Source organism: Trypanosoma brucei, chromosome 5, assembly GCF_000210295.1.
Source record: "Trypanosoma brucei gambiense DAL972 chromosome 5, complete sequence".
In the NCBI taxonomy this organism is placed as follows: Eukaryota; Euglenozoa; class Kinetoplastea; order Trypanosomatida; family Trypanosomatidae; genus Trypanosoma; species Trypanosoma brucei.
In genome coordinates, this window is record NC_026738.1 from 1,294,151 (window position 1) to 1,319,779 (window position 25,629).

The 25,629-nt window shown below is 44.2% G+C and overlaps 12 protein-coding genes across 12 annotated transcripts; 9 read left to right on the top strand and 3 right to left on the bottom strand.

Moving 5' to 3' along the window:
* Positions 1–123: 123 nt before the first annotated feature.
* TbgDal_V6160 (hypothetical protein, conserved, (fragment)) lies at positions 124–1,845 on the top strand (the record flags this gene model as incomplete). The annotated part of the gene is made up of 1 exon (XM_011775461.1): positions 124–1,845. The coding sequence occupies one exon, from the start codon at positions 124–126 to the stop codon at positions 1,843–1,845; it is 1,722 nt and encodes a 573-aa protein (XP_011773763.1).
* A 3,434-nt stretch (positions 1,846–5,279) lies between these two features.
* On the top strand, positions 5,280–5,624 carry TbgDal_V6170 (hypothetical protein, unlikely; the record flags this gene model as incomplete). Its single annotated transcript, XM_011775462.1, has 1 exon — positions 5,280–5,624. One exon carries the CDS (start codon positions 5,280–5,282, stop codon positions 5,622–5,624), a length of 345 nt encoding a protein of 114 aa, XP_011773764.1.
* An 836-nt stretch (positions 5,625–6,460) lies between these two features.
* Positions 6,461–8,917, top strand: TbgDal_V6180 (hypothetical protein, conserved; the record flags this gene model as incomplete). The annotated part of the gene is made up of 1 exon (XM_011775463.1): positions 6,461–8,917. One exon carries the CDS (start codon positions 6,461–6,463, stop codon positions 8,915–8,917), a length of 2,457 nt encoding a protein of 818 aa, XP_011773765.1.
* A 2,154-nt stretch (positions 8,918–11,071) lies between these two features.
* Positions 11,072–12,259, top strand: TbgDal_V6190 (expression site-associated gene (ESAG) protein,putative; the record flags this gene model as incomplete). The annotated part of the gene is made up of 1 exon (XM_011775464.1): positions 11,072–12,259. One exon carries the CDS (start codon positions 11,072–11,074, stop codon positions 12,257–12,259), a length of 1,188 nt encoding a protein of 395 aa, XP_011773766.1.
* Positions 12,260–13,060: 801 nt separating this feature from the next.
* TbgDal_V6200 (hypothetical protein, unlikely) lies at positions 13,061–13,381 on the bottom strand (the record flags this gene model as incomplete). The annotated part of the gene is made up of 1 exon (XM_011775465.1): positions 13,061–13,381. One exon carries the CDS (start codon positions 13,379–13,381, stop codon positions 13,061–13,063), a length of 321 nt encoding a protein of 106 aa, XP_011773767.1.
* Positions 13,382–14,218: 837 nt separating this feature from the next.
* Positions 14,219–14,551, bottom strand: TbgDal_V6210 (hypothetical protein, unlikely; the record flags this gene model as incomplete). Its single annotated transcript, XM_011775466.1, has 1 exon — positions 14,219–14,551. The coding sequence occupies one exon, from the start codon at positions 14,549–14,551 to the stop codon at positions 14,219–14,221; it is 333 nt and encodes a 110-aa protein (XP_011773768.1).
* Positions 14,552–15,679: 1,128 nt separating this feature from the next.
* Positions 15,680–16,357, top strand: TbgDal_V6220 (hypothetical protein; the record flags this gene model as incomplete). The annotated part of the gene is made up of 1 exon (XM_011775467.1): positions 15,680–16,357. One exon carries the CDS (start codon positions 15,680–15,682, stop codon positions 16,355–16,357), a length of 678 nt encoding a protein of 225 aa, XP_011773769.1.
* Positions 16,358–16,929: 572 nt separating this feature from the next.
* Positions 16,930–17,964, top strand: TbgDal_V6230 (variant surface glycoprotein (VSG)-related,putative; the record flags this gene model as incomplete). The annotated part of the gene is made up of 1 exon (XM_011775468.1): positions 16,930–17,964. The coding sequence occupies one exon, from the start codon at positions 16,930–16,932 to the stop codon at positions 17,962–17,964; it is 1,035 nt and encodes a 344-aa protein (XP_011773770.1).
* Positions 17,965–19,139: 1,175 nt separating this feature from the next.
* Positions 19,140–19,586, top strand: TbgDal_V6240 (T. brucei spp.-specific protein; the record flags this gene model as incomplete). The annotated part of the gene is made up of 1 exon (XM_011775469.1): positions 19,140–19,586. The coding sequence occupies one exon, from the start codon at positions 19,140–19,142 to the stop codon at positions 19,584–19,586; it is 447 nt and encodes a 148-aa protein (XP_011773771.1).
* Positions 19,587–20,544: 958 nt separating this feature from the next.
* On the top strand, positions 20,545–20,880 carry TbgDal_V6250 (hypothetical protein, unlikely; the record flags this gene model as incomplete). The annotated part of the gene is made up of 1 exon (XM_011775470.1): positions 20,545–20,880. One exon carries the CDS (start codon positions 20,545–20,547, stop codon positions 20,878–20,880), a length of 336 nt encoding a protein of 111 aa, XP_011773772.1.
* Positions 20,881–21,025: 145 nt separating this feature from the next.
* On the bottom strand, positions 21,026–21,487 carry TbgDal_V6260 (hypothetical protein, unlikely; the record flags this gene model as incomplete). The annotated part of the gene is made up of 1 exon (XM_011775471.1): positions 21,026–21,487. The coding sequence occupies one exon, from the start codon at positions 21,485–21,487 to the stop codon at positions 21,026–21,028; it is 462 nt and encodes a 153-aa protein (XP_011773773.1).
* A 2,540-nt stretch (positions 21,488–24,027) lies between these two features.
* On the top strand, positions 24,028–25,002 carry TbgDal_V6270 (expression site-associated gene (ESAG) protein,putative; the record flags this gene model as incomplete). Its single annotated transcript, XM_011775472.1, has 1 exon — positions 24,028–25,002. The coding sequence occupies one exon, from the start codon at positions 24,028–24,030 to the stop codon at positions 25,000–25,002; it is 975 nt and encodes a 324-aa protein (XP_011773774.1).
* Between the last annotated feature and the right edge of the window lie 627 nt (positions 25,003–25,629).

Here is a 25,629-nt window from a genome sequence, read left to right on the forward strand (position 1 = left end):
GAAGAGAAAAAATTTACGAGCGTGACACTCGACGCAAAACCGGAAGGAATTGCCGTGACTTCTAAAGGAATTTTTGTTACCGCACGCGATTCATCTAACAAGGGAGCTTTGTTGTGGCTGGATATGAGCGGTAGTAACAGAAAGGGAAATGTAAGTGGTGGTTTTGTTGATGTATTCAGCACTGAGTCAGGTATGTTATATGCAGCCACGGAGAAGGAATTGTACACCGTCACTGCCACCGACACTTCACTCAGTGTAACATTATTTGCAGGGAAGAATACGAGCTCATGTTACTCTCATGCCAATGGAGAAGATATTGTATTATGTGACAACTCACGACTGCTCGTCATTGAAGAATATGAGATGTACGTGACTTCGAAGGAGAAGCATACTATGCGTGCCTTAACTCTCCCTCCAGTCAACTTAACCGCCATCTTCCGTGGGCGACCAGCACCTGTAGGTTACCCCAACACAACAATTATGGAGCAGTTTGTGGCAAGTCTTACGGAGGATGTAAATAAAGCACTCGGTACCAATGATAGCTATGTGGACCCCGATTCTGTGAGGGTGGATCCCGATACATGGGAAACGAATTACACTGTTTTTGTTCAGCAAACGCGTTTTGACAATACGACGGAGGAGAAATTACGGAGTCTGACATACACACAAACGGATAAGACTGTTGACGAGTATTACGGTCTTACTGATGAGTATGTGTACATTGATACCGTCCTTGTGCCATTCTGTGACGATGCAAGCCTTGTCACCATCCAGCGTGCGTTGGCGCGTGAAGCTGGACGTGCACTGAATTTCTCTTTGATATACGCTGACAAGCCCATAACCTTTGGTAGTGACGTTGCGGAGAATGTCACTGCAGTAAAGCTTTTGATGCCTCATTCATTCAAGAACGCAACGACACCTAAGCAGCTATCGGCTGCGAACCTCACTGACTTTGCGCACAACTTGGTCAAGGACTTGCGTGCTTCAGACACTCGTGTCGATATCACATTCCCCGATCCCCCGTTTAATTTTTCAGCTGTTGTCCCTGAACGTGAGCAGGAAGTACGTTGGTTTGTCCATGGGAAAGTAATGAAGCAGCTTGAGATTTGTGAGAGACTTGGTAGCCAGGGCGATGCGGCCGTTATTGCAGCTGCAGCTGATGCGACTGCTCGAGGTAAGGCCAATGTCACATTGAATACCAGCGGAGTCAAGGCAAATGATACAGGGGTTGGTCCCAACACCACAAATACCGCTGGTGGGGCCAATACTACTGCTAATGTTGCCACTAATGGCACTGCCAACGTTATTGTGAATCCCTCCACCAATGCTACTCCAACTGGAACCAGCAATGCTAGTGCCACTAATACTACCGAGAGAGCTGTTCCTGTTGTTGCCCCTACTCAACCTTCTAATGGATATGCGGAGTGTCGATCCGCTATAACCAACCGCACGGAAACACAGAACATGGAACCACCTTACGACAGGAAACACCGATATGAGGTATTCCTACCTAAAAAGTATGACTTCAATGTGTCATGGTGCGTGGACATCATTGACTGGCGTGACTTGGACGAGATGTTGAATAACCGCACAGATGAGGTGGTGGAAAAGTCCCTTTCATGGTGCGGCCACGGTTGCATTATTGCGTTTGCGGTGGTAGGTTCCCTGATTGCTGCGTGTCTAGTGGTGCTGGCTGTGGTGTTGACATCGAAGAGGAGGCGTCTTGCTGCTGTGGTTGCTCCACCGCGCCCAAAGTTTGTATCAACAGTGGAAGATGATGAAGAAGATCGTGTATCAAACATCGGTGTGCCACTGACCGATGGGAAGGGAACCACCGCACCGTAAGTCACGTGCGTTGTAGCTGTATGTGTAACATCACATTCCTTGTGTTTGTGTGGTGTGTTTGCATGCATAGAATATAATCGGACTAGAAAACGCTTTATTTGAGCGTACCCCTGTCCTTGAGTGACACTCTCAGGGGGATGACGCTGCTTAACATTGTGGAGAGGGAGAGACACAACAGAGAGTAGAGTAATATGTTTGTGTGCAAGAAATAATAGAAAGGAGGAGGGGTGGTGTGACTCTGTGTCTTGCTTATGTTATTACCTTCCCTCATTGTTTCCCCCCCCCCACATACACACGTACCGGAATCCGTAATATACACGGTATTTGTAGGGGCTGTCCTTTTATTTTCTCTTCCATTGTTTGCTTTGCATGTCCCTCACAGTTGTGGTAGAATGAGTGCTCGCACCTGGTGTGTGAGTGTGGGAAGGTTTCATGCACGAGTGTGTATCACTAAAAATGCGGTCAGTAGATAACAAAGTGTGTGCTAATCACCTTGTGTGAGTATTTAAATCATATTTGACTCCACCGGGTCTGTGCTTGCTTCTTTCTCTTTGTTTTGATTAACTGGGACGCGTTTGACCTTTTTGCGGTGTGCGTTTATATCTGCTGTGCCCGGCATATGGCACACCTTTCTTTCACTACGCTATGTGTTCTGAAGCCCCATTACTCTCTTTCCGCGAGTACCCCAATTGCATATACTCCTCTTCACTGCTTCCCTCTTTTTTTTGTTTAATTTAGCTTTTCTTAATTACGTAACTTCTGGTAGTGTCAGTAATATGCAGACAGTTGAGAGAGGAGGGGGGGAGGAGTTTACCAACCAAGTAAGTCAGCGGTCAGCCCCTTCTGAGACCCGTGTGGAGTTTCCTGATGTTTCCATGCACGCATAAGAGGCAGGTAATTTTCCTCGTGACCTTTTTTTTTTTTTATGCTATCTATCTGTCAACTTGTTTCTAATGCAGCTGGAAATAATATTTCCTATTTAAAATAGGTGAAGGTTTACGTGCCCGCATAGGTGCACCTGTATGTGTTTTATGAGGTTATATTGTAGTTATGTCAAATATTGTGATCCTAACTTATATTATTTCCGTCCATTCTAAATGGTTGTGATGGATTTTTCTTTTCGTGCTTCTTCATTTGTTAATTAAAAGTGAAAAGATGACGGACACGTTTGAAGGTATTTTAAAAGAAATCCACAGTCTTGAGGAGATGAACGACATGTACTCCTACCAAATTGCCTCTCTGATGGTGGAGGTTAAGGAGAATGGAGGGGACACTAAAAAGGAAGAGGAAGTGCTTGAATTAAAGCGTCGGCTGAGCGAGAACCTGAAATGTGTCAGTGAACTTGATGTCCTCTTTTATAAATACCCCTGGAAGAAATATGCGCACCTTCGGAGGAAGTCCCATTCGGCATCGTCTGGGGGGGGGGGGGGCAGTCATAAATTTTCCTGACCAGGGGAAAACCCCCTAATGAATTGGTAACGGAAACTCGTAGAATGTGCTGTTGAGGTGACTGAACTAACTCCATCATGTACTGGGTATTTTCCCAATTTTCTGAGCATGCGTATGTGAGTGTATAATGCGGCGGGTGATACACGCCGTCGGAATAGCGCAAGTGGCTGCTTAATAATTAAGGCAGCCCAAGGCCTGCGTGGTTTTCCGCATTTTATATTTATTTTTGTGATGTGCATCTTATGGCTATGCAAAATAATGATGAAACCTTATTGATTGGCTATTTAACTCCTCTCTTTTACTTCCTTTCCCGCCCGATAGAATGCGTTACTTCCATCGCTTTAACCACGTAATAACTTTTGTTTTCCCTGATTTCCTTTATAGTTACTTTGGTTGTTTCCCGGTCTCGGTGCTGATCAACTTATTTAAATTATCCTTGTTATTTTCATTTTGAATATTGGTGTTTCTATTATATCTTGGTTGACTACGAACAGATCCACCCTTTTTTCTTTTTTGCTTTAATGTAACTGAACAGTTATCTCATGAGAAATTTGTATCAGCTACGTTACCGCCAGTAATTTTGAGCAAGCGTCCCATAATAACAGTAGTGAGGCCTTTTAAACCGGCATCACCAAGAAATGGGTTATGGAGGGTAATTTAAAGTTGTTGGCCCTCCGCGCTGATCTGGAAGCGGGACGATACGCATCGGGTGAGGCACGAAGCTGCTAATTAATGGAAGAGAAACTGGAAATATCTCAGAAGTTATGCCAAGCGTTACGGCTCAGGGGTGTCTTCGGTTGCCTGGGGGCAGGGAAAAGCACTACTTAGTCATGGAGTTGCCGCTACAAACTGCGGTGCATACGTATGTTGTTTTGAGTGTGGCACGCTTCTTACAAAGCACTGGAGTGCGGAGTATTATTAGTTCGGGAGTTGTGTGGACAGGTCGTGCGGTGAATAGGGGCATGAAGGGATAGTGCAATAGTGTGGGTTTGTGTGTCATCGTGCAGCGGAAGTTAATATGCCACTGCTCTCGCATCTTCGCACATTTACGTGTTTCGTGACATGATTGATATGTGTGTGTGTGTGTGTGTGTGTGTGTGCCGAGGGAAGTGGTCATTTGGCATACCACATTTTCGGGAGTAATGTACCCTCGGCGATGTAGTGTAAATCTTTGACAACTTAGTTAACACTGGCAGTGAAGTGGAATCAGCATCACTTGCAGTTGCCCAGAGGTGTGTTGAGCCATCACGGGAACGTGTATATACCGATTTACAGAGATTGATCATTTTACATGGAAGAGCACTGTAATGTACAGTTTCCAAAATACTGCTATGTGAATGCAAGCCGCGGCCGCGGGTGGCGTTCGTATCTCCTGAAGAGTGACTGAGTGTTTAAAGATCATAGTTCCTGATGCATGATCACCTCAATATGAAACTATTAGGCACGCTCCGTAGTTTTCCCTACGGACCTCCCCGTGCGTTGATGCTCATTAGCCGGAGCGGCACCCTCTGTGAGCTGCATTTAGTGTGCCATGGTGATAACTCACACTGTCAATGCACAATACGTGCGGATATGTGGAGACGGCCGCCTACTTTGAGTGGCAGCGCAGTTCTCTTTTTTCGTACCCACAGTGTGACTGAGACAGCGGCAATGAACCATTTTGGCACGTTGCATAAGACACCCGTTAGTTTGCCGTGCTGATACAGAAATGGGGTAAGGGTTTATGGCTTCCACATTTCAGGTATTACCGATGGTCCCAAGGAACACTTATGCAGTTTGCACCTGGGAACGGTAGTCACATACTGGCAACCATTTTAACAGTCATATCGCGGAACCGTGCTTTAATGTCGTGCATCTTTAATTCATTAAATATTTAACAGGAAGATGGCATAAATAGGTAGAAGGAAGACTATCGGCATTGTCACTTGGGTACGCTGGAATGTCGATTTTGTCTCTTACGGAACGATGGCTAGGGTCAAATCTGTATGACGGCCCTTTCCCCCTTGTGCCTTAGGACTCGGTTGGTGGTTATGCGTGTTTGCATGCCAGTGCCCACTGATGGTGCCGGAGAGCGTTATCGCAGTAAGTCGAATTATGCGTACCAAAGACTATCGCGTTTTGGTTTGCTTCACCATATCCGGAAGCAGGAAGTTTGTGTTGACTGCATCCATGGGGAGGGGGACGGTAATTATGTAGTTGCGGTTGACATACGGCTGAGGGACAGTATTTGGAAAAATGGATGTATCGACGCGGTCATTGCCTACGCTTTGGTGGTTTATTTACAGTCATGTGCCACTGACCGCGGTAAGTTTGTTGGGCTTTCATTATAGCCGCATTGTGTCCTTCCCGTCACAGCATAACATCAGATTTTCCAAAAGGGGTTCCCTGCTGTGTGTTAAGGTCGCGCATGTGAGAAACATGATACGAGCTGGCATCAATCTATTTATTATGAACATTTCGCATTTGAACGCGGTGGACACAATCGCCGCCCCCGTTACTGTGTTACGCAGCATTGGCATCACTTCTTAATTTCGGGCCTCCCATGGCGACTTTTTACATTTACGAGCAGCACCGGAAGCTATGGAAACATTTTCCTCCAGTTATTGCTATAAATGTTGCAATGCCTGTTGGTAGGCGTCAGCGGTATTCCGTTGTTTGAAGATTCTAATGGACTGTTGTGTTCATTTCCCTAGCGTGGAATCGTGTGTTGAGTGCTTCTAACGTTAATACCTCTTTGTGTTGTTGCCGCTGCATGCTTTTGAGACTCGCGAGTGATTTGTAACCCGGTATTGTAATACGGTATTTACTGGATGAAATTCTTCTGCAGATGCACTGTTCCATCTTTTTTACCCTTTTCTTCGTGTGTAGCATAAGACTCAAAGCCGTGTTGTTGAGACTGTAGGTAGTCGTGTAACTTACTCACCACTGGATCACTTGTCACAGGTAGGCAAATAGTAAGGACAGTGTGGTTGAAGGAAGTTTTCCGTTTTTTTTTTTTAAGGTGCGAATAATCGAGTGAAAGCTACTGTGTTCTCGTACATATTTGCACTTGATTGGTGTGCAGGTGCGGTTGTATCTGTTTGGCAGTTGCAGTAGTTGATCATTTGTTACTGTTAAGTGTTCATAGCACTGAGGAAAAGACGGGCGTATCCATATTTGACTGGCAATGTGTTTTATATTTGGTGTTGAGATGAGTAACCTAGCAAAGAGGCCAATGAGCCTGAGGAAGCTACCACAGCTTTTTTTGCTCATCATGATTGGTATTGCATTTGTTGCGGTTGAGTGCATCGGAGCTCCTGTTAAACTTCCCCGACGCGTGGATACTGTTGCCGGTCAATTTGGCTTTGATGGAACCACTGATGGGAGTTCGAATGTTTCAATGCTTTCGTCACCCTACGCATTGTGTCGAGGGAGGACAAACGATGAAATTTTAGTGGGGAGTTCCAACAGCTTCCGCAACTACTCTCGCAAAACAAAAGAAACTGGTACGTTCCTCAGGGGTGGCCCAACTGGAGGACTCGTCTCCGCAGACGCTAAAATTAGCAAGCCACGTAGTTGTGTCCGTCGCGGCTCTGGTAATCACACAATCATTTACTTTGTTGACGATCAAAATGGTCTGAAATATATAAATGACAACGAAATTCAGCACGTTACTGTAGGCAATGGTCTTTCGTTAAATGCCGTCGCTATTCATGAGAAAGATTTATACGTAACAGACCAGAATAACAAATCGGTGTGGAGGTGTAATGTCGGCGGTGCCGGCAAGCCTCAAAATTGTGAAGAGAAAAAATTTACGGGCGTGACGTTTACCGCAAAACCGGAAGGAATTGCCGTGACTTCTAAAGGAATTTTTGTTACCGCACGCGATTCATCTAACAAGGGAGCTTTGTTGTGGCTGGATATGAATGGTGGTGGCAGAAAGGGAAATGTAAGTGGTGGTTTTGTTGATGTATTCAGCACTGAGTCAGGTGTGTTATATGCAGCCACGGAGAAGGAATTGTACACCGTCACTGCCACCGACACTTCACTCAGTGTAACATTATTTGCAGGGAAGAATACGAGCCAGTGTTACTTCCCTACCAATGGAGAAGATATTGTATTATGTGACAACTCGCGACTGCTCGTTATTGAAGAATATGAGATGTATGTGACTTCGAAGGCCAAGCACACTATGCGTGCCTTAACTCTCCCTCCAGTCAACTTAACCGCCATCTTCCGTGGGCGACCAGCACCTGTAGGTTACCCCAACACAACAATTATGGAGCAGTTTGTGGCAAGTCTTACGGAGGATGTAAATAAAGCACTCGGTACCAATGATAGCTATGTGGACCCCGATTCTGTGAGGGTGGATCCCGATACATGGGAAACGAATTACACTGTTTTTGTTCAGCAAACGCGTTTTGACAATACGACGGAGGAGAAATTACGGAGTCTGACATACACACAAACGGATAAGACTGTTGACGAGTATTACGGTCTTACTGATGAGTATGTGTACATTGATACCGTCCTTGTGCCATTCTGTGACGATGCAAGCCTTGTCACCATCCAGCGTGCGTTGGCGCGTGAAGCTGGACGTGCACTGAATTTCTCTTTGATATACGCTGACAAGCCCATAACCTTTGGTAGTGACGTTGCGGAGAATGTCACTGCAGTAAAGCTTTTGATGCCTCATTCATTCAAGAACGCAACGACACCTAAGCAGCTATCGGCTGCGAACCTCACTGACTTTGCGCACAACTTGGTCAAGGACTTGCGTGCTTCAGACACTCGTGTCGATATCACATTCCCCGATCCCCCGTTTAATTTTTCAGCTGTTGTCCCTGAACGTGAGCAGGAAGTACGTTGGTTTGTCCATGGGAAAGTAATGAAGCAGCTTGAGATTTGTGAGAGACTTGGTAGCCAGGGCGATGCGGCCGTTATTGCAGCTGCAGCTGATGCGACTGCTCGAGGTAAGGCCAATGTCACATTGAATACCAGCGGAGTCAAGGCAAATGATACAGGGGTTGGTCCCAACACCACAAATACCGCTGGTGGGGCCAATACTACTGCTAATGTTGCCACTAATGGCACTGCCAACGTTATTGTGAATCCCTCCACCAATGCTACTCCAACTGGAACCAGCAATGCTAGTGCCACTAATACTACCGAGAGAGCTGTTCCTGTTGTTGCCCCTACTCAACCTTCTAATGGATATGCGGAGTGTCGATCCGCTATAACCAACCGCACGGAAACACAGAACATGGAACCACCTTACGACAGGAAACACCGATATGAGGTATTCCTACCTAAAAAGTATGACTTCAATGTGTCATGGTGCGTGGACATCATTGACTGGCGTGACTTGGACGAGATGTTGAATAACCGCACAGATGAGGTGGTGGAAAAGTCCCTTTCATGGTGCGGCCACGGTTGCATTATTGCGTTTGCGGTGGTAGGTTCCCTGATTGCTGCGTGTCTAGTGGTGCTGGCTGTGGTGTTGACATCGAAGAGGAGGCGTCTTGCTGCTGTGGTTGCTCCACCGCGCCCAAAGTTTGTATCAACAGTGGAAGATGATGAAGAAGATCGTGTATCAAACATCGGTGTGCCACTGACCGATGGGAAGGGAACCACCGCACCGTAAGTCACGTGCGTTGTAGCTGTATGTGTAACATCACATTCCTTGTGTTTGTGTGGTGTGTTTGCATGCATAGAATATAATCGGACTAGAAAACGCTTTATTTGAGCGTACCCCTGTCCTTGAGTGACACTCTCAGGGGGATGACGCTGCTTAACATTGTGGAGAGGGAGAGACACAACAGAGAGTAGAGTAATATGTTTGTGTGCAAGAAATAATAGAAAGGAGGAGGGGTGGTGTGACTCTGTGTCTTGCTTATGTTATTACCTTCCCTCATTGTTTCCCCCCCCCCACATACACACGTACCGGAATCCGTAATATACACGGTATTTGTAGGGGCTGTCCTTTTATTTTCTCTTCCATTGTTTGCTTTGCATGTCCCTCACAGTTGTGGTAGAATGAGTGCTCGCACCTGGTGTGTGAGTGTGGGAAGGTTTCATGCACGAGTGTGTATCACTAAAAATGCGGTCAGTAGATAACAAAGTGTGTGCTAATCACCTTGTGTGAGTATTTAAATCATATTTGACTCCACCGGGTCTGTGCTTGCTTCTTTCTCTTTGTTTTGATTAACTGGGACGCGTTTGACCTTTTTGCGGTGTGCGTTTATATCTGCTGTGCCCGGCATATGGCACACCTTTCTTTCACTACGCTATGTGTTCTGAAGCCCCATTACTCTCTTTCCGCGAGTACCCCAATTGCATATACTCCTCTTCACTGCTTCCCTCTTTTTTTTGTTTAATTTAGCTTTTCTTAATTACGTAACTTCTGGTAGTGTCAGTAATATGCAGACAGTTGAGAGAGGAGGGGGGGAGGAGTTTACCAACCAAGTAAGTCAGCGGTCAGCCCCTTCTGAGACCCGTGTGGAGTTTCCTGATGTTTCCATGCACGCATAAGAGGCAGGTAATTTTCCTCGTGACCTTTTTTTTTTTTTTTATGCTATCTATCTGTAGTTTCGTATTAGAATTTGTGCCCAGAGGGGCTGCTGATGAATGTTTTTTTTAATTTGTTTTTGTCCTTTGCTCTGCTTAAAGGAACAGGGGTATTGATGACATTTTTGCTTTTTTTTTTTGCAAAAAAAAGGCGTAGCGGGTGTGGCGAGGACGATTCGTTGTGAAATATATTGAGAAGTTGAACTGTTGTTGTTGGTATTTTTTTTTTTTGTGTGGTGCGTATGCAAATGCATGACTAACATTCTCATTGTCGGCGGAGTCATAACGTTATCATTGACGGAAAAAGACAGTTTAGATTTTAATATATGATATTTGTGGCCGGGAATGCTTCCAGGCCACAACAGTACAGTTCTATCGTGACCCCCACGGTGCAATAGTGGTGTACGGCGTTATTTAAATTTGGAATTTCAACCTTATAAAATTATGTTTTTCTTGCAGCTTAATAGTTTTGGTTGCGGAAATACGAGCAAAATACTTGTCGGGAATAAATTTGATATCCACGAAAGAATTGTCATTAAAATTGAGCGGTTCCCTTTATGGAAGCGAGTGCAATGGCCGGTGTCGGAGTGGCCGTAGCAGTTGAGACTTTAATGTGAATGATTATGAGTCAACAATCTGTTCCACTAGACAGTTAATGGGCAGGCAGTAAAAGCGGACACAAAAATGCAGTCAATTTGTAAAAACTCCACAGGGAGGACGGCAACGGCAGAGGGTTTGAGAGGAGCCAGAGAAATGATAACTTTTGCTGCCAATGAGATAAACTCACCATAACCTCGTGTCAATGGTGCGTTAACAAAGGGTCTCGCCTCAATATCTAATCAGTGATTTAACTTAGGTATAATATGTATGTGCAGACGCAGCCTTTAATTTTTTTTATCGATGTCCTCGTGTTTCTCTTCCCCTCGAAAAAAAAAGAAGGAAAGCCGACGATACCCTTCGGGAGTTAAGAGGATGGTTTGATGTCCCTTCTGTGCGTCCAACGAGGTGCGTGCACTTTCCACCGCTAAGTTCTGCACCTCCTTCACAACAGTCAATCAAGGGCCCCTTTTTTTTTTTTTGAATAATGCGCATGCAAACGATCCCGCTTCCCCCCTTCCCGTTGGCATCTTCCCCCCATACACACATACATATATATATATATATATATATATATACATATGCATAGAGCAGCCGAAAAACAGCATTCAAACCAAGGTGCCAACTTGAGCGAATGCGGCATCTTGGCTTTTCTGGCGATAAGAAACGGTCGATGAGCATAGTGGGCTTGTTTCTTTTTTTATTGGCTTGCGTGTCAGTGGTTGCAACACATGCAAATGGAAGTGTCCTCAGGAGTACGGGATCTGAGGGAAAGGTGTGGTTAGATGCACCAACTAGTCGGCGAGTCCCATTTAGGAATCCGAGAGTCATTTTTGTTGTTGTTCAGACCCGACCCTCTCCAGGTTGGTGCAGAATGTTAATGACTGCTGTTGTTACAAATGTGTCGGTAATTTCTATTGGTATGGGTGGGAATTACAGCCACACCATCCGGGCAAACTGGTTATTGAACTTCTTGGATGATGAGGTCCTCCATGATGATGATGTGTTAGTTATGTTTGATGGTGCGGATACACTTTTCACTGATGGAATCCATCGGAAACGGAAGCTTGACCACTTTATAAAAATGTCTCCCCCACTGCCTACATTCTTTAACCAAGCGGCTATATACAGAGGTGATGCTTGGCCGCCCATGCTTCACACAGCAGAACCGGATTGTTATGCTCCCCAGTTGAACATCACATACAACCCGAAAAATGAGTCGCATTGGGATCGTTGTGCGAGATTTTATGCCATGGGTCTGTCGGAAGCCAAATCAATTGGTGTTGAGCGGCTGCTGTGGTTGCCACCTCCCGTGCGTGGACACCTCAACAGTGGAGGAATTGTGGGCCGGGTATGGGCATATAAAGAGGCATTTAGCGTTTTTTTGCAACTCAGGGAAGCCTCCACTGAATGGTGGTGTGATCAGTCTATTTGGGCTGCTTTATTTATTTGGAGCGTTGGTAGTGCAACGGGTGTGGATCCCAAATACATAATACGGCGTGGAATCATTAGTCTTGACTATGACAAGAGATACTTTTACTACCCAACAGATGAATACGATACAAGTTCGGTACTTATACATTTTACAGGAAATCCCCACCAGTGGTTACGGTATCTCCCGAAGTACTTTACTCACCTTCCGTGGTATAGGAACCTTATGGGAAACAATACCTACAGACATAATGTCGTGGCGGCGTTACGAAATACTTCCATCATAACCTACAACTACACTCGGGAGAGGATTGTAAGGAAATATGAAGATATTTGTGATGTGGAACAGATGACTGACCCCGAATTTTTGGTGTACCCACTGAATAAGTAACATACGGTGGGGTTTTCTACACGCAGCGAGTAGTGTGAGTGTGTGGGGAGGGGTTAGTTGTTGTGAAGACTATGTGTGCAGCTGCCTCACCGACACATGCCCTTATTCCAACCGTTACTATGCGAATAATCACGAATTATCCCCTTTAATGGAGCAATTTTTTTTTTCCCCTCCGTTTCTTATCATTTGAATAACATAATGAACCAACAGGTCCATGAGGGAAATAATATGAGGAAATTATTAGGGTGGAGAATGGAGGCCCTATCTGTAGTGAATAAAAGTGTGTCGACAACCCCTTGTGGTGTTGTGCATTTTCGCCACTAATGGAATCAACTTTGTAGATGCTCGAGGCACTGATTGTACATGTATATTTGCTGTTGTGCGGAGCTTTTGCCTCGGAAATTAAGAAAACAGAAATGCACTATCATCCCCGTCTCATGTGATAGATGCGGAGAATGCAGTTAAAAAAGCGTGTGTTTTATTCGCAGTTAATAGGTGACACAAAAGAGAGTGGCACGAGGTAAGGAATGAGGTATCGTGAAATTGGTGTGGGGATTTTCCTGTTTGGGGCCACAATTAATGAAGGGATAAATGAAGGAAAAGTATTGATAAACATTGACGAAAACGGTGTTTGCATCATCTTCGCTATTACCGAAAGGAAACGACTCCATGGGTGCATGGGCCAATTTTGAATATTATAATGATCTGTTGCCGCAAATTTCCCTCCATTGAACCAAACTTCACCTTTTTTTTTTGCATTCTCTCCATTTTTTTTTGGGGGGGGGCCTACGAAAGGAACGGTCAAACCTTACTGAATGATTTGTTATGTTTCTTTCGCTCATATATGAAGTCAGTATAGAGGAGGGAGCTTTTTCTTTTTTTCGAAAAAAAAAAGGTAAGCTTCACGGATATGCCAACGGCAACTCCACAGACCATTCTGGATGTAGAATGGACAAAGGCCTTGACATAAACAAAAGCTTTTGTATAAAGGAGGGAACAAACCCCATTTTCAATTGGAAATGGTTCGTCGCTCAGAAACTTCACGTCGCATGCAGGCGGTATGTTGAAATTGGAAAATGGGGAGTTTCGAGTATTCTTTGAAAATAAGGAAGTGAACTTCATTTACCTACGGAATTCATTGGTGTCCTTCAATATGCCCCAAAGCGCTGTATTTTTTACGGTCTTTTGAAGAAGCCCGAGTGATGTTTTGAAATAAATGAACGGTGCTTGAGGAAAATAAATCAGTTCTATTCCAGAAGTATGAAATGATACGGCACAAATGGGTGACAGGTGCTGGCGCATGCAAACTCAGTTGATAGGAATTAATGTTGAGAATTGTAGAATAAGGCAGGGGAATTTTTCAATTGAGAGAAGAGTTGGATCATGTGCATTCGTATATAGGTAGATTAGAAGAGATAAACGAATCATCAATACCTGAGATGAATCATTGTAAAACAATTGCTCATTTACAAACGGCACCGCACAATAATACAGTTGGCTTCACAGAAGAAAATATGTAAATGGGAGGAAAGATATACAACCCGATGCTTTTTACCAACCGTATTTGAGAGAGAAAAAAAATCCATTCTCCTGGTTAGTAGAATTTGACGCTATAGCTGTGGAAAGTTAAGTTATTATGGTTCTTCATTTTATGCCAAGGAAAGGAAAATACTTTAGCAGCCGAAAAGTGGGATTTGGCCACGGAAACAATGAAACATGAGTGCCAAGAGAGTATTGGAATCCATACCCATGAATATAAAAATCGGAAACCCTCAAGTGCGTGGGTTACGGAATAGAAAGAGGGCAATTGGATGTGGTTTTAGATCCCATGAAAACAATAAATAAAGGAACGTACTCTAAATCTCTCCAGCCAACAAAGACACTGGTAAACGTCATGATCATTATAGTAAAACCTCTGAGTCATGATCCAGTTACTGTGGCGTGGGCTTCAGGGACAAATCACATTGTAAAATGCATTTGGACGCAGCCAACATGAGAACATGTGGCTCCGATACCGAGAAGGTCCTGCGATTTCTCGAGAAAGCACAATTTAGAGTTAGAATAGGTTAGGCCCTGTCTTCTCTTTATTGTGAGTATGCAATTGGCCAAAAGAATCACAACGCAGCATACAGGAACTTTATTGTTAATGGTGGCACTCGGAAGAGAGTGGTTTGTAGCAACCGGAATAAGGAAAGATAGTATGAAGTTGTAAGGTGGCTGTGGCGACTCAAATGTCGACGAACCAGCGGGCACGAATAACTGATCGCTTTTGCAGGTGGCACCGTACAACATCGCACTGTTCTACGGAGGAGCGAAAACGGGAACAACAACAACAAGACGCTTCTGGAAAATTTATCCATAAACAGGTCTCACTACAAAAGCGAATACAACTTATTATGAAGACAATAAAGGACGCATTCTGAATGGGATGCTTCTTCAAGGATATTCACGATTTTAGGGTTTGGTGGCAACCACATGGAGGAGAGGGTAGGAACCCTGAGGTATTTTCTGTTATCGTGTTACTGTGGAAGGGATTCCGACGGCATATAATGGGTATGGGAAATGTTGCAAGCGCATGACTACCACATCCCTCAGTGAGCTACCAGCATTAGTGAGCGACAAGCAAAAATCCACTTCAGGCATATCACTTTGTGCTTATACCTCACACTGTCATATGCAAAATTGAGATGTAATACCATGAGGCGAAAAGAAAAGAGCAAGAGTCACAGCAAGGGTGCAAGGTAGAGCATGTCGTATTCTGTCCGGAACTCTCAGCTAATTAATGGTATTTACAATAACAAATCACTTGGTCACATGAAATCGAGAACACAACTGGTGGTGGTACCTAAACTACTGCCTGAGCGACTCTCCAAAGTCCTACACATATAATAATATCAGTTGACCGTGCACAAATTAGAAGAGAGATGCATATGATACTGCTAAATGCCACTATGGACCACACAAGGAGGTGAACACAGAGAGACAGAGAAGAAGAGAAAACAATGATATCTTTGCAGAATCATCAATTTGTACGATGTGCGGCGTTGCGCCTAAAAGTGCTTGTGGAATTACTTCAGATTATACCGTGGTGACACACGGTAGTCAAATTGAGGTACGATTCCCCTCAAATCGATGCTACTGAAAACCGTGGAGAAGACGCGAATGAATGTAGAATTTGCACATTTATATTGTGCGAAAAAGGGTAGGCCCCGGAATACATTGCGGACCAAAACACTGCTTTGAACCGTTGCTAGTGCTCACGGCGCAACAAAGTCAAATGTGTATGTTGGTTCAATGCGAAGCACAGTAATGTGGAACTAACGGAAAAATATAGGTTGCAATAACGGCACCACTACATGCAGTTGCGAAGTGAAATAAAGGATCGGTGGTTCCACATCGAGGCCAGAAGAATTCCTAGCGATGCAGCAGGAGCTGAGACACGGCGGTACGGTGCTCCCAAGGTACATTAACAACGCTAAAGGAATGTATGATACCGGTGAAAAGACAAGTAATGGAGTACAAAACTGCGGAACAACTGCAGTTTCGATTTTCTCAATGTATGAGGGAAATATAGTAACGTGTTCACTACAACGCATACGCTGTAGCTTCTTAACAGAATTGTTGGGAGAGTTAACTTCATGCGTAAGAGCCCGATATAACGAAAAACAACCCACAGAGCGGCATCGGCACCGGGCATCGACAAACAGTTGCAAGATACGAAGGGATATCGCTTGGGCCAACGCTGCTGGAAAAAGTGCGGAGCATTCGGTTACCACAGTGGTGGTACAAATATTCATCGGCAAGCGGGAAGTCAGCCCAATTCAAGAAAACAAGCATTGCGGGCCTTTTCCTCAAGTATCAAAACTCGATAACATCGTTCTGGAGGTTCACACTTATTCGTTGAGCCTGCGTTTTGTGTACCCAGGATGTGACAGAAAGTGTTATGCGGCAGCAAACTTTTCCATGGGTATAGGTGCCCCTAATGGAATCCACGGGATCGAGGAGAGTACTCGCGCTGTGAAGTGGGAAGAGAATCCGTATAATAAGCTTATGTGCCAGGTGTTGAAGAATCTCGCTGTTGCTGTTGGCTTGGAATGAGTGACGTTAAAAGATTGTATTCAGAAGATATTCTATTTCTTGTGTACGATCAAGAAAGCCATCTCTGGCACTGGTGGTTCCCTCTCGAGAGAAGAACATAAGCGCTTGAAGAGATGCAAGTGTATTACGTAGTGTCGAATTTCCGAGTCTGGTTCTTATGAAGAAACGCAAGAGCTCTCTTGACTAAAAGCCACTGGAGCTGCTATCGCCCTGAGGTCTGGAAGCTATCAGAAAACCTAACAATGCTGTCGAAAAAAAAATTGTACGAATGGATCAGGGACCAGCTGGGGAACCCCTGCTGTCGAGGATTTTGCCTGGTGTCTGCATCAAGGTGTTAATGGCGTATCTCCCACCGTTTATGGTGCCAAGAAGGAAAAAGGAAACCGGATACATATTCTGGAAGAGCTATAGTTCCCTTTAGTGTAACGCGCCGATAATAAAAGGGATTTACAAACTAGAAGTGTTTCTGAGTAGGTTGTGTATACGGTTTATTTGGAAGTGAGGTTAGAGACGTATGGATTTTTTTGCTGCGTGTGATTTTTCCTTCTAGAAAGGTAATTGAAGGAAGGTTAATGATAATGTGGAAGAAGTTACTGGGATTAATTGTGGGCGTTGTTTCGATGACGATGATGCCCGTGTCCTGCGTTGAGCAAGAAATAGTTAACGAAGATGAGTTTAAGACATTATGTGAATTCGTTAGTTTAGCAGAACAAATAAACGAGTCGCTAAAAGGAATAAAAGAAAAGTCAGGAGTAAAAATGGCTTCACTACAGAAGAGGGTTACGGATATATTGTATGGAACCGGAGTCAGTCACGTGGATAAAATGGTGTGGAAACGATACAGAGGGCAAGATTGCGGGGAGGACAATCGAGACAGACCTGCCGTGGCTGGAAAAGCCCTCGTAAAAGATCTTCTTTGTTTGTGTGAAGGGCGAGACGGACGATCGACTCTCAAGGACATTTGTTACACTGGAAACGACAAACGGTATAACTCTGCAAAATGGGAAGACTCTGTGCACCATAAAAATACGTGGAATGAATTGCAAAATAAATGTGAAAGGGGACGTAGCGAGGGTGTGCCGACGCGAACTGAGTTTCAAGGTATGAGAAAACGACTCGAGACGCGCATAAAAGAACGTAAACGCTCAGGCGGCCGTGGGAACTACATCTACGGAGGGAACAAAGATGATGCACCAACTCTCTGCGACGGACAGGAGTCACAAACTAACGGCATTTGTGTAATGTATCCGGAGGGATCCGAGGAAGACAGTACAATTGGCATCAAATGGCTTGGGGAGTTGAAAGATCTGGTTGAAGAAGTTGAAGAAATGAGCAAAAGTGCAAGCACGCACACTGAACCAACCACAAAACCAACCACAGGCACAAAGGCAGACACGAACAGAGATACACGGACGAAGAGAAACCCAAAGGAAAGTTCACCAACCGAGCGATCAGACGAACCACAAAAAAATGGAAACCCAAATACGCAAACAGCTACCAGCACTGAGACAGCTTTAACCACGGCGAGACCACCCGAAGAACAAAAGAGTTCGTCCAAAATTATTTTACAATTTCTACGGATATTTTTATTTTTATTGTCTGTGTAAATTGGTCCACCATTCAACTTTTTTTAAGTGACTTATGACGTTGGTGAGGAAAATAAAACAAACACCAGCGCATAAGACCAGAAAACAAGTTGGAGAGAGCGGAGAGGCTATGTGTTTTTCTACTTGAGAGTTTAACTGAAGTGGATAGCTTCAGTGCCATGAAAGCAACCCACCCACACTTGTGAGGAGCAGTGAAAATTGGGCAAAATAAAAACGACTGGAAGAGAATGGAAAATAAACAGCGTTTAACTTCATGATTTTTAAAGTTAAACGAATAAAGATATTGACATTGTTGTTACGAAATCTGGAAAGACAAAATATATTAAAAGAACCGCGTTGCGTATGCACAGGAAGTGAATCTTACGAGGCTCACAATTGGGCCCATTCAAACATAAGAAACAGAAACAGTTGGATTTCTCTTTGGAAGCTTGGTTGCAGCATTTAAGAACGGAGAGCAAAGAGATAGTTATGTATACAGAAACCCACTGAAACTACGGTCAAGTCCAAGCGTGTTGGTGTGACGATCAAACCGCCAGCAAGTGGTGAAGGAAGCACGAACAAAAGGGTTCACGAACTCCGATCAAATCTCTAAATAAAACACCAAAAGAACTAAATGTGTGGTTTTTCATTTAATTGGTAGGAAAGTGAAGCCACCAAAAGACATATTGTCTAACTTGATTTTTATTTTGTGTAACCCCGAAGTTTAAGGTACATGAAAGTTGGGAATCGTGCAAGGAAGCTGAGGGGCGATCAAAAGGGCTGTGGGTGAAGGAAGCACCTGCACGGTGCATCAAAAATTAAGTTAAAAGGCGCTGAAGGCGGCAGAAGGGGCCCTCATAGTCTTTGAGAGTCTTCTTTGTGGGAGGAAACAATCAGAATGACATGTGCTAAGTTCGTGTGTATTCGCTCTAATTCCAAATATCATAATTGTCGTTTACAATCTAACATGTATAGATGCGTCGATATCCTTTTTGCCTCTTGGTGGTATTTTGTATAATTTGTTAGTCTTACACCAGGAAGAAAAATGCAACGGCTTGGAACGGTTCCATTTTTGACGCTGATATTGCTTGTGGTATGCAGTGAATCAAAAGCTTCTGCAAATTTCATCCGCTTCTCCGGGGTGCGACGGATATTGGTCCTATACCGGTGTCAAGCAAACGTGCTGGCCTCAGAATATGGGCGCAACCCGTCAGAACGGTGTAAGCCCGAATACCCCTTCGGTTTCGCGACCTCGTGGCCAGCAACCATCAAGTGGGACCGGCGTCAGTGACCAGCAGCAAGAAACGCAGGGTAGTGTTGCATCGAGTTCAGCTGTTTCAAGAGGAACTAACCAACTAGGTTCGGACGGTGAAGAAACCTTTCTGAAAGCGGATGTTAAACAAGTTGATGGGTCAGCTGGCAGTCTGGGCAGGAATCCGATCGCGCAGCCATCCGACAGTGCCAGAGAGCCGACAGATGCGCAACCCCGGTTGTGGACCGCAAAGAAGGACAAGTGGATCAGAGAGGGTTGGAATCGGGATCCGAAAAACAACAAAACACGAAAAACGGCAACGGGGAAGAGGAAAATGGCGGGAAGGGAGGCTCAGGGGATCATGCCACAGGTCCAGATCGCGGGAGTGTGACGCAGGGCGTAGTTTCGATGTCTGGGCAAGGAAGTGCGCAGAGGGTGGACTCTGTAGCGGAACAACCAGTCAAGAACAAAGAAGATGATATTCCAGGAGAGAAGGTTAAAGGGCCCGGCGGCGGCCATGCAGTCTCGACACCGGAGCGGCGAAATACACTGGAGCCGGTAACAGATAATGGGAACCAGCAAAAATCTGGAGAAAGCAATGCTCAAGAGGAGAACAGCGGGTCGCATGAAGTGTGTTCGGTGATATTCTCTGCTGTATTAATCCTCATGTACTCTTAAAAATCATTACTGCAATTCCATGGAATACTGTGAAACGTCTGTTGAGATGAACACCGCATGATGCGGAGGAAGAGTTGAAAGTTGGAAATCGGCTTGCAACTACTTTCACTAGGGATCATGTGGATGGAACGTTGTGGCAAGACATGATAAAAGTATCGAATAACACTAATGTAATCATAAGTAGCGTACATGAGTAAAACTGGTAACTGGAATGAAAGAAAAGCGGAATAAAGTAAAGCCCGCAAGGGAAAAACGTCAATATTGGGAAATACACCAATAAAAAACTGAGGTCGGCAAGCGAAGTCGAATATGCGATCATGAACGCAACCGAGCAACTTACTTTCAAAAGTATTGTGAAGACAGTAGAACTTAAAATATTTTTTCTTTAGTCAAATGGACAAAGTAAGAACCACATTGCATGCAGGGGGAACATATTACCAAAGAGACTTGACGAAATCATAAACTTAAAATGTAGGAAATAAACAGAGCGTGTCAAGGATCAAGTTTGACGTCATGCCGGTAACTCTAAAATGTGCTTAGCTTATGTGAATAACAGAAAACATGCATAAAGGATATGACCGACGAGTAATCAGTGAGTGTACGAATTGCACAAAATAAGGATAAGTGAAACCTTTAAATCAAACGAAAGAAAATAATGAAAGCTGGAAGATATGAAGAAGAGAGTTAGTATAACTTATTTAAAAAGGTGCCCTTACGTATATTTTCTGTGTTTGTTTTTTTCCGCTTTATCGTCGCGGCACATTCAATTAAATCAGGAGCGCATCCTTGCTGCAAAAAGCATTATAAGTTCGTTTTCTTTTAAGTGCAAAGTAATAATAATAATAATTGACAGCGCCGCAACGAGGAAAGCGGTAAATACACAGCGAATGTTCTTTATTTTGGTAGTTAGTTCCACGATATGCGAAATCCCACAGGTGTGTGTTGATATCGCGGACCTGAAAACTTATATTATCCTCTCTGTTTTATTTTTTAATATTGAGCTTTGAATTTTTAACCATTCGTCTTTTGCATTGTGTGCTGTTGTAGTGTTTCGTAACTTTGGTAATGGGGTGAGTATGAAGACTAAGTGTACTCCTTGAAGCAAGTTCTTAAAACTGGTGATTAGGATCACTGGCAGGGTGTGTCGTGCGGCTAAGTAACATGTTCCTGCTTCTGCGGGGTCAGAAATATACGACAACGAGACTCGTTAAGACTGTCTAGATAGGTTGAGTAACCCAATGGAGTGACGTAGCCACATAACACAGATGATTCAATTAACCGAGACAAGCCGAATCTACAGGAATATGGGAAAGGGTGGTGTGGGACTGTTCGCATTTGCGCAGTGCTGGAAACGAGGAAAGGAAAGATGAAAGTGGAAAGGAACCGCAAAGTGTGTTGTGGAGAAGGGAGGTGTTCCAAATAGAAGCTGTTAACAGCTACTGAGCACAAATGCCGCTTGATGTTTCTGACACCGCGTTTGGAGGGAACAGAAAAAAATTTATGAGAACGACATCGACATGATCCGAATGCAGGGGGCGGTGGCAGAATGTTAAAACAATGAACTTCCAGCACGACGGCCTCTGCTTCCGCAATAAGAAAGGACTCCAGTTCCATTCCCTAATGTTTTCCCCCTTGTCTATTCTACTGTATCGGCACTCGTTGTCACATGATATGTGTTTCCCCATGCACTCTTATCGCGCACAACCATCTTGCAGTCTTTTCGTAATACGTGTATGTGGTTGTGCCCCAATTGCTGCCGCTGAACAAGCACATGTTAAATTGTAGCGGGGTGAATATATTCGTCCCGCACACCATCATCTTGTTGTTCATGGGGTCAGATGCTTGCATGGAAGCAAATGAGCATCGGATTGAAGCGCAAAGTGATTGGGGAGGCGAGGGTTATGAAATATCGACCCAAAAGCAACGTAAATAGGGAAGGGCAAATGGAGCTGGACTCGTCGTGTTGCCTAGTTGGGTTACAGTATGTAGCGCCGCCGTGTGGTCGTGTTTCCTAAAATATTGGGGTTGTGCGGATGCGGAAATATCGAAAAAGCGAAGTTGGGAGAGATGGCGACGTCGGAGTGGTCAGCAATTTTTTCTGAATAGTGCCAAGACAGATGATAAGTGCCGGCCATTCGTTGGCTGTGCAAGGTAAGTGCCGGCCATTCGTTGGCTGTGCAAGTTATCTGACTCTCTTGGAACTCAAAAGTGCGAGGACTTTACGAATTTTGTGGTGTCGGCTGAAGGAAGAACCCTCGTAGCACTAACTTTTGATGGTTGGGCCAAGACTATTGTGGGATTTGGAATCTGTTTGTGACTTTCTAAATCTGAGAACAACTTAATAAAAAAGAACAATTCTGTACCTCGAGAGACAAGGGGAACAAGGACACTGTTCAACTTTGACGCACGAATTGGCCTATGATGACAGACGTCTCATCAATTGCAGCTATGAAACCCTTGGGTAACTCTCGTCGGGTGGCTGAATGAGCATTGGGAAGGGCTTGCAAGTACTGCCCTCCCCTTGTAAACTAAAGAAATTGTATATTAGAGTTTTTCACATTCTTGTAAAATTGCAAGAGAGGGTGAGGGAGTTGGGGTGAAGATAGTGCAGTATTTCCGAGACGCTACACTGCTACCATAAAACTTGTGTAACAATAGTTCGGCGTCATCACTCCCAAAATTGCTTTGACGGTTTACTCATAGAACTCTCTAATTATTATAATAACACCGGTATATAAACAAGACCAATGCGCGCGGGAAGGCATGCGTAAGCTGTTGAGGCTGGCATTTGCTGCAATTGTTCCTATTATTTTTTCCCTCCACTATGAAATCTTACGTGTCATGCGCAACTGTTCGTGGATGTAAATCTTGTTTACATTTGAGACCATAATCCTTTAAACATTTCTCATAGAAACTGCGCTTGCTACCTTATTCTTTCCCGTTTTCGTGCATGTATTTCATGTCGTCCCCAAGACACATTGGGGAGGAGTGGAGAAGGGGGATCCAATGATTTTTTGAGGATGTACTCCCTTGAGTACAAAGCGGGGGTTCCTCGATTCAGATAGGACTTATGTTCGTTTTTCTCTTTGGAGTCTTTGTAAAGCATGAAGAATTCACAAAGGGAACGGTTAACGCCGGTTTTAGTCCTCGGTCCACTGTATCCATTAAGGCAAAAAAAAGCAACTGGAAGCAACATGACGTTAATTATTTGGAGAGGGGGTGCAGCAAACCACCTAAAATCGGCGAAAGGTACAAGTTAGCGACGGCGTGGTGCCTGTGCGGCATATTAGTATGCTGATAAACATTATGGAGGATAGTGCTTAAAATTATGTACAGCACGGTGCTCTAATGGGGTGCGCTGTCAGTTTGCATCCTCGCTCCGAAGTGTTTTAATTTTTTGTTTATTGGGGAAGCGTGATTCTTTGCTCTTTCATACACTTCTCAACGTTATGACTACCGGTTCCATTTTACTACGTGGTTCTCCATCCTGCACTCGTTTTTATACTCACTATTCTTCAGAACGACATTGAGACTACACAACTGTTGCGGAGTTATGGTGCCTCCAACGCACTGCATGCATTTCGTAACCACAATAATTACCCCCACAACGCCCTTTCCTTATCAGCTTGTTGGGATTCGCCAGCGCTCCAAATCATTAAGATAGGTGAGGTATGTTATGTTTTTTTACGAGGAGACGATTGTGTGCTTTCGAGGGTTCAGTTTTCTTGCGATAAGCTGTCAATGGGGAATAACGGATTACCTTTATCAGGATATTGTGTCATCGCATGTGATTGTGTGTTGGATATACAATGAAAGGTTGAGTCACTCATATCCTTTGATTTGGCGTCTTTTTTCTACTGTTTCCGTATAAAGAATCTGGGTTATTTAAATTGCGTTATAGCGAGCACAGATACGGTGGTTTCGAGGCTTTGAAACTACATCGCCGGTCCATTTTTCCGTTCCGTCGTTTTCACGTAGAGCAGGAGGCACTAGTGAGATGCCAAGGTGAGAGGCAGTGCTCCACTTGTGATTTTATTAGGCAGTGCTGTTGGGAAGCGCTTTGCTTTCAAGATCGTGCTTGTGTGGCAGTCCGTGCTTTTAAGTGATGATGTGTGCGTCTTTTTTATATCAATTGCCTTAGGGAAGCATAAATTATGATTGTTGCAGCGGCAGGTTATTTGTTTTTTATAATTTTTGTACTCAGCTTCAGTGTCGCAGAAGAGTGCATGTTGGTGGCAGATGTTGAAGGTGAAGCAAGTTTAAATGAGTCTGTATGTTATCTCAGTTGCCTTTCAAATGCACTAAGTAAATTATACACTGATGGGGAGCAGAGAATGCTTGTGAGTGAGGAAGTATACGCAAATGCGTCGCGTATATTAGATGATATGGAAGGGAAAGCAGGTGAATGTGTTAAATATTTGAGTGCCATCAGTGGCGTAATGGAAGGTAAACATGATAAATTGGAAAAACTTATATCTTATGGAAATGAAATGGGGGACCTTGTAGCAAAGGTAGGTGGGTTATTTTCTGATGTTAATGAGAGCGTAAGGGCAGTGAGGAAAAAATTACCCGATGCTCTTATGAAAGCGAATAAATACTATACGTCTGTCGCAGAGGTTGTTAGAACAGTGTGGGATGATGTTAAAGGTGTCGGAAGCCTGGAGTCGAGGCTGGTGTGCGACAATCCAGTATTCGAAAGTGTCCGAAAATACCATAGCACGTGCCCTGATTATAAGTGTCCGTTCGATGGCGGTGTGAGCACAGACGCCTTTCGAAAGTATAAAAATGAATGCCTTGAAATAGTTGTGTATTATTATGATCGATGCAGAGCGCAGGAACTACCAAGAGACAGATTATACAGAGGTGGAATCGTTGGGGCTTTACCTGCTTTGTTAGATTGGGGTGGACGTGAGCACAATTATTTTAAACTCATCCTGGAAATACGGCAAATGTTCGCCCCCCTCATTTCACCGCTCGCTTCCGGGTTACCGCCATCCGTACTTCTTGCAACGATATCAAATATCACCTCTTATTACACCCACTTTAACAAGGTCCACGCCAACTTCACTTCTTTGCTTATTGACGCCGATCTTACTGATAATGTCAATGGTACTAATTTTACCATCTGAAAAATATGTTTTTATACATTTTCCGCCTGCCCACTGAGGTTTCTTGTATGCATTTTTTCGTGCGAGTTCGTACGCACCGGTGTTCTTAACAATTTCCATTTTTTTTTTTGTAACTGACATGCCACGTTTCGTGAAGAAGACTGCCTAAACCTTTCGCGGTGTAAGTGTCATAACCTATCGAAAAATTGCGCACATGTTATCCATCCGTATGCCAAGTAATAAATCTTTTTGATTTTTACATTTCAGATAGTTTCTGGTATTGTGGGAACTGCTGGAATTGCAAGGTATGAAAGTGAAGCTCTGGTGTGGTTTTTGACTTCACAGTGCTGCGTTGCGTTGTGGCCTCTTCGGAGCACAGCGTAGATGTTGTTCGCCACTAGTGGCCCTTCCATAAGAAAGAGGGCAAACATATTGTTAGCACCTTCTTTTGCGTTTCCGGCGCCATTCCTAGCTGTTTTTAAAGGACACTTATTTCAGAAGTGACACTTCTCAGTTCTAGAATGAATGTGTTGATGGTGGAACGTAGGCGTGGTGACTGTAGGGGAGGGTAGAAAACTATGAATATGGTGCGTGAAGAGGGGTTGAAGTGCCTCCTAAGCAAGAAAATGACAACAGGGGATCTGGCGC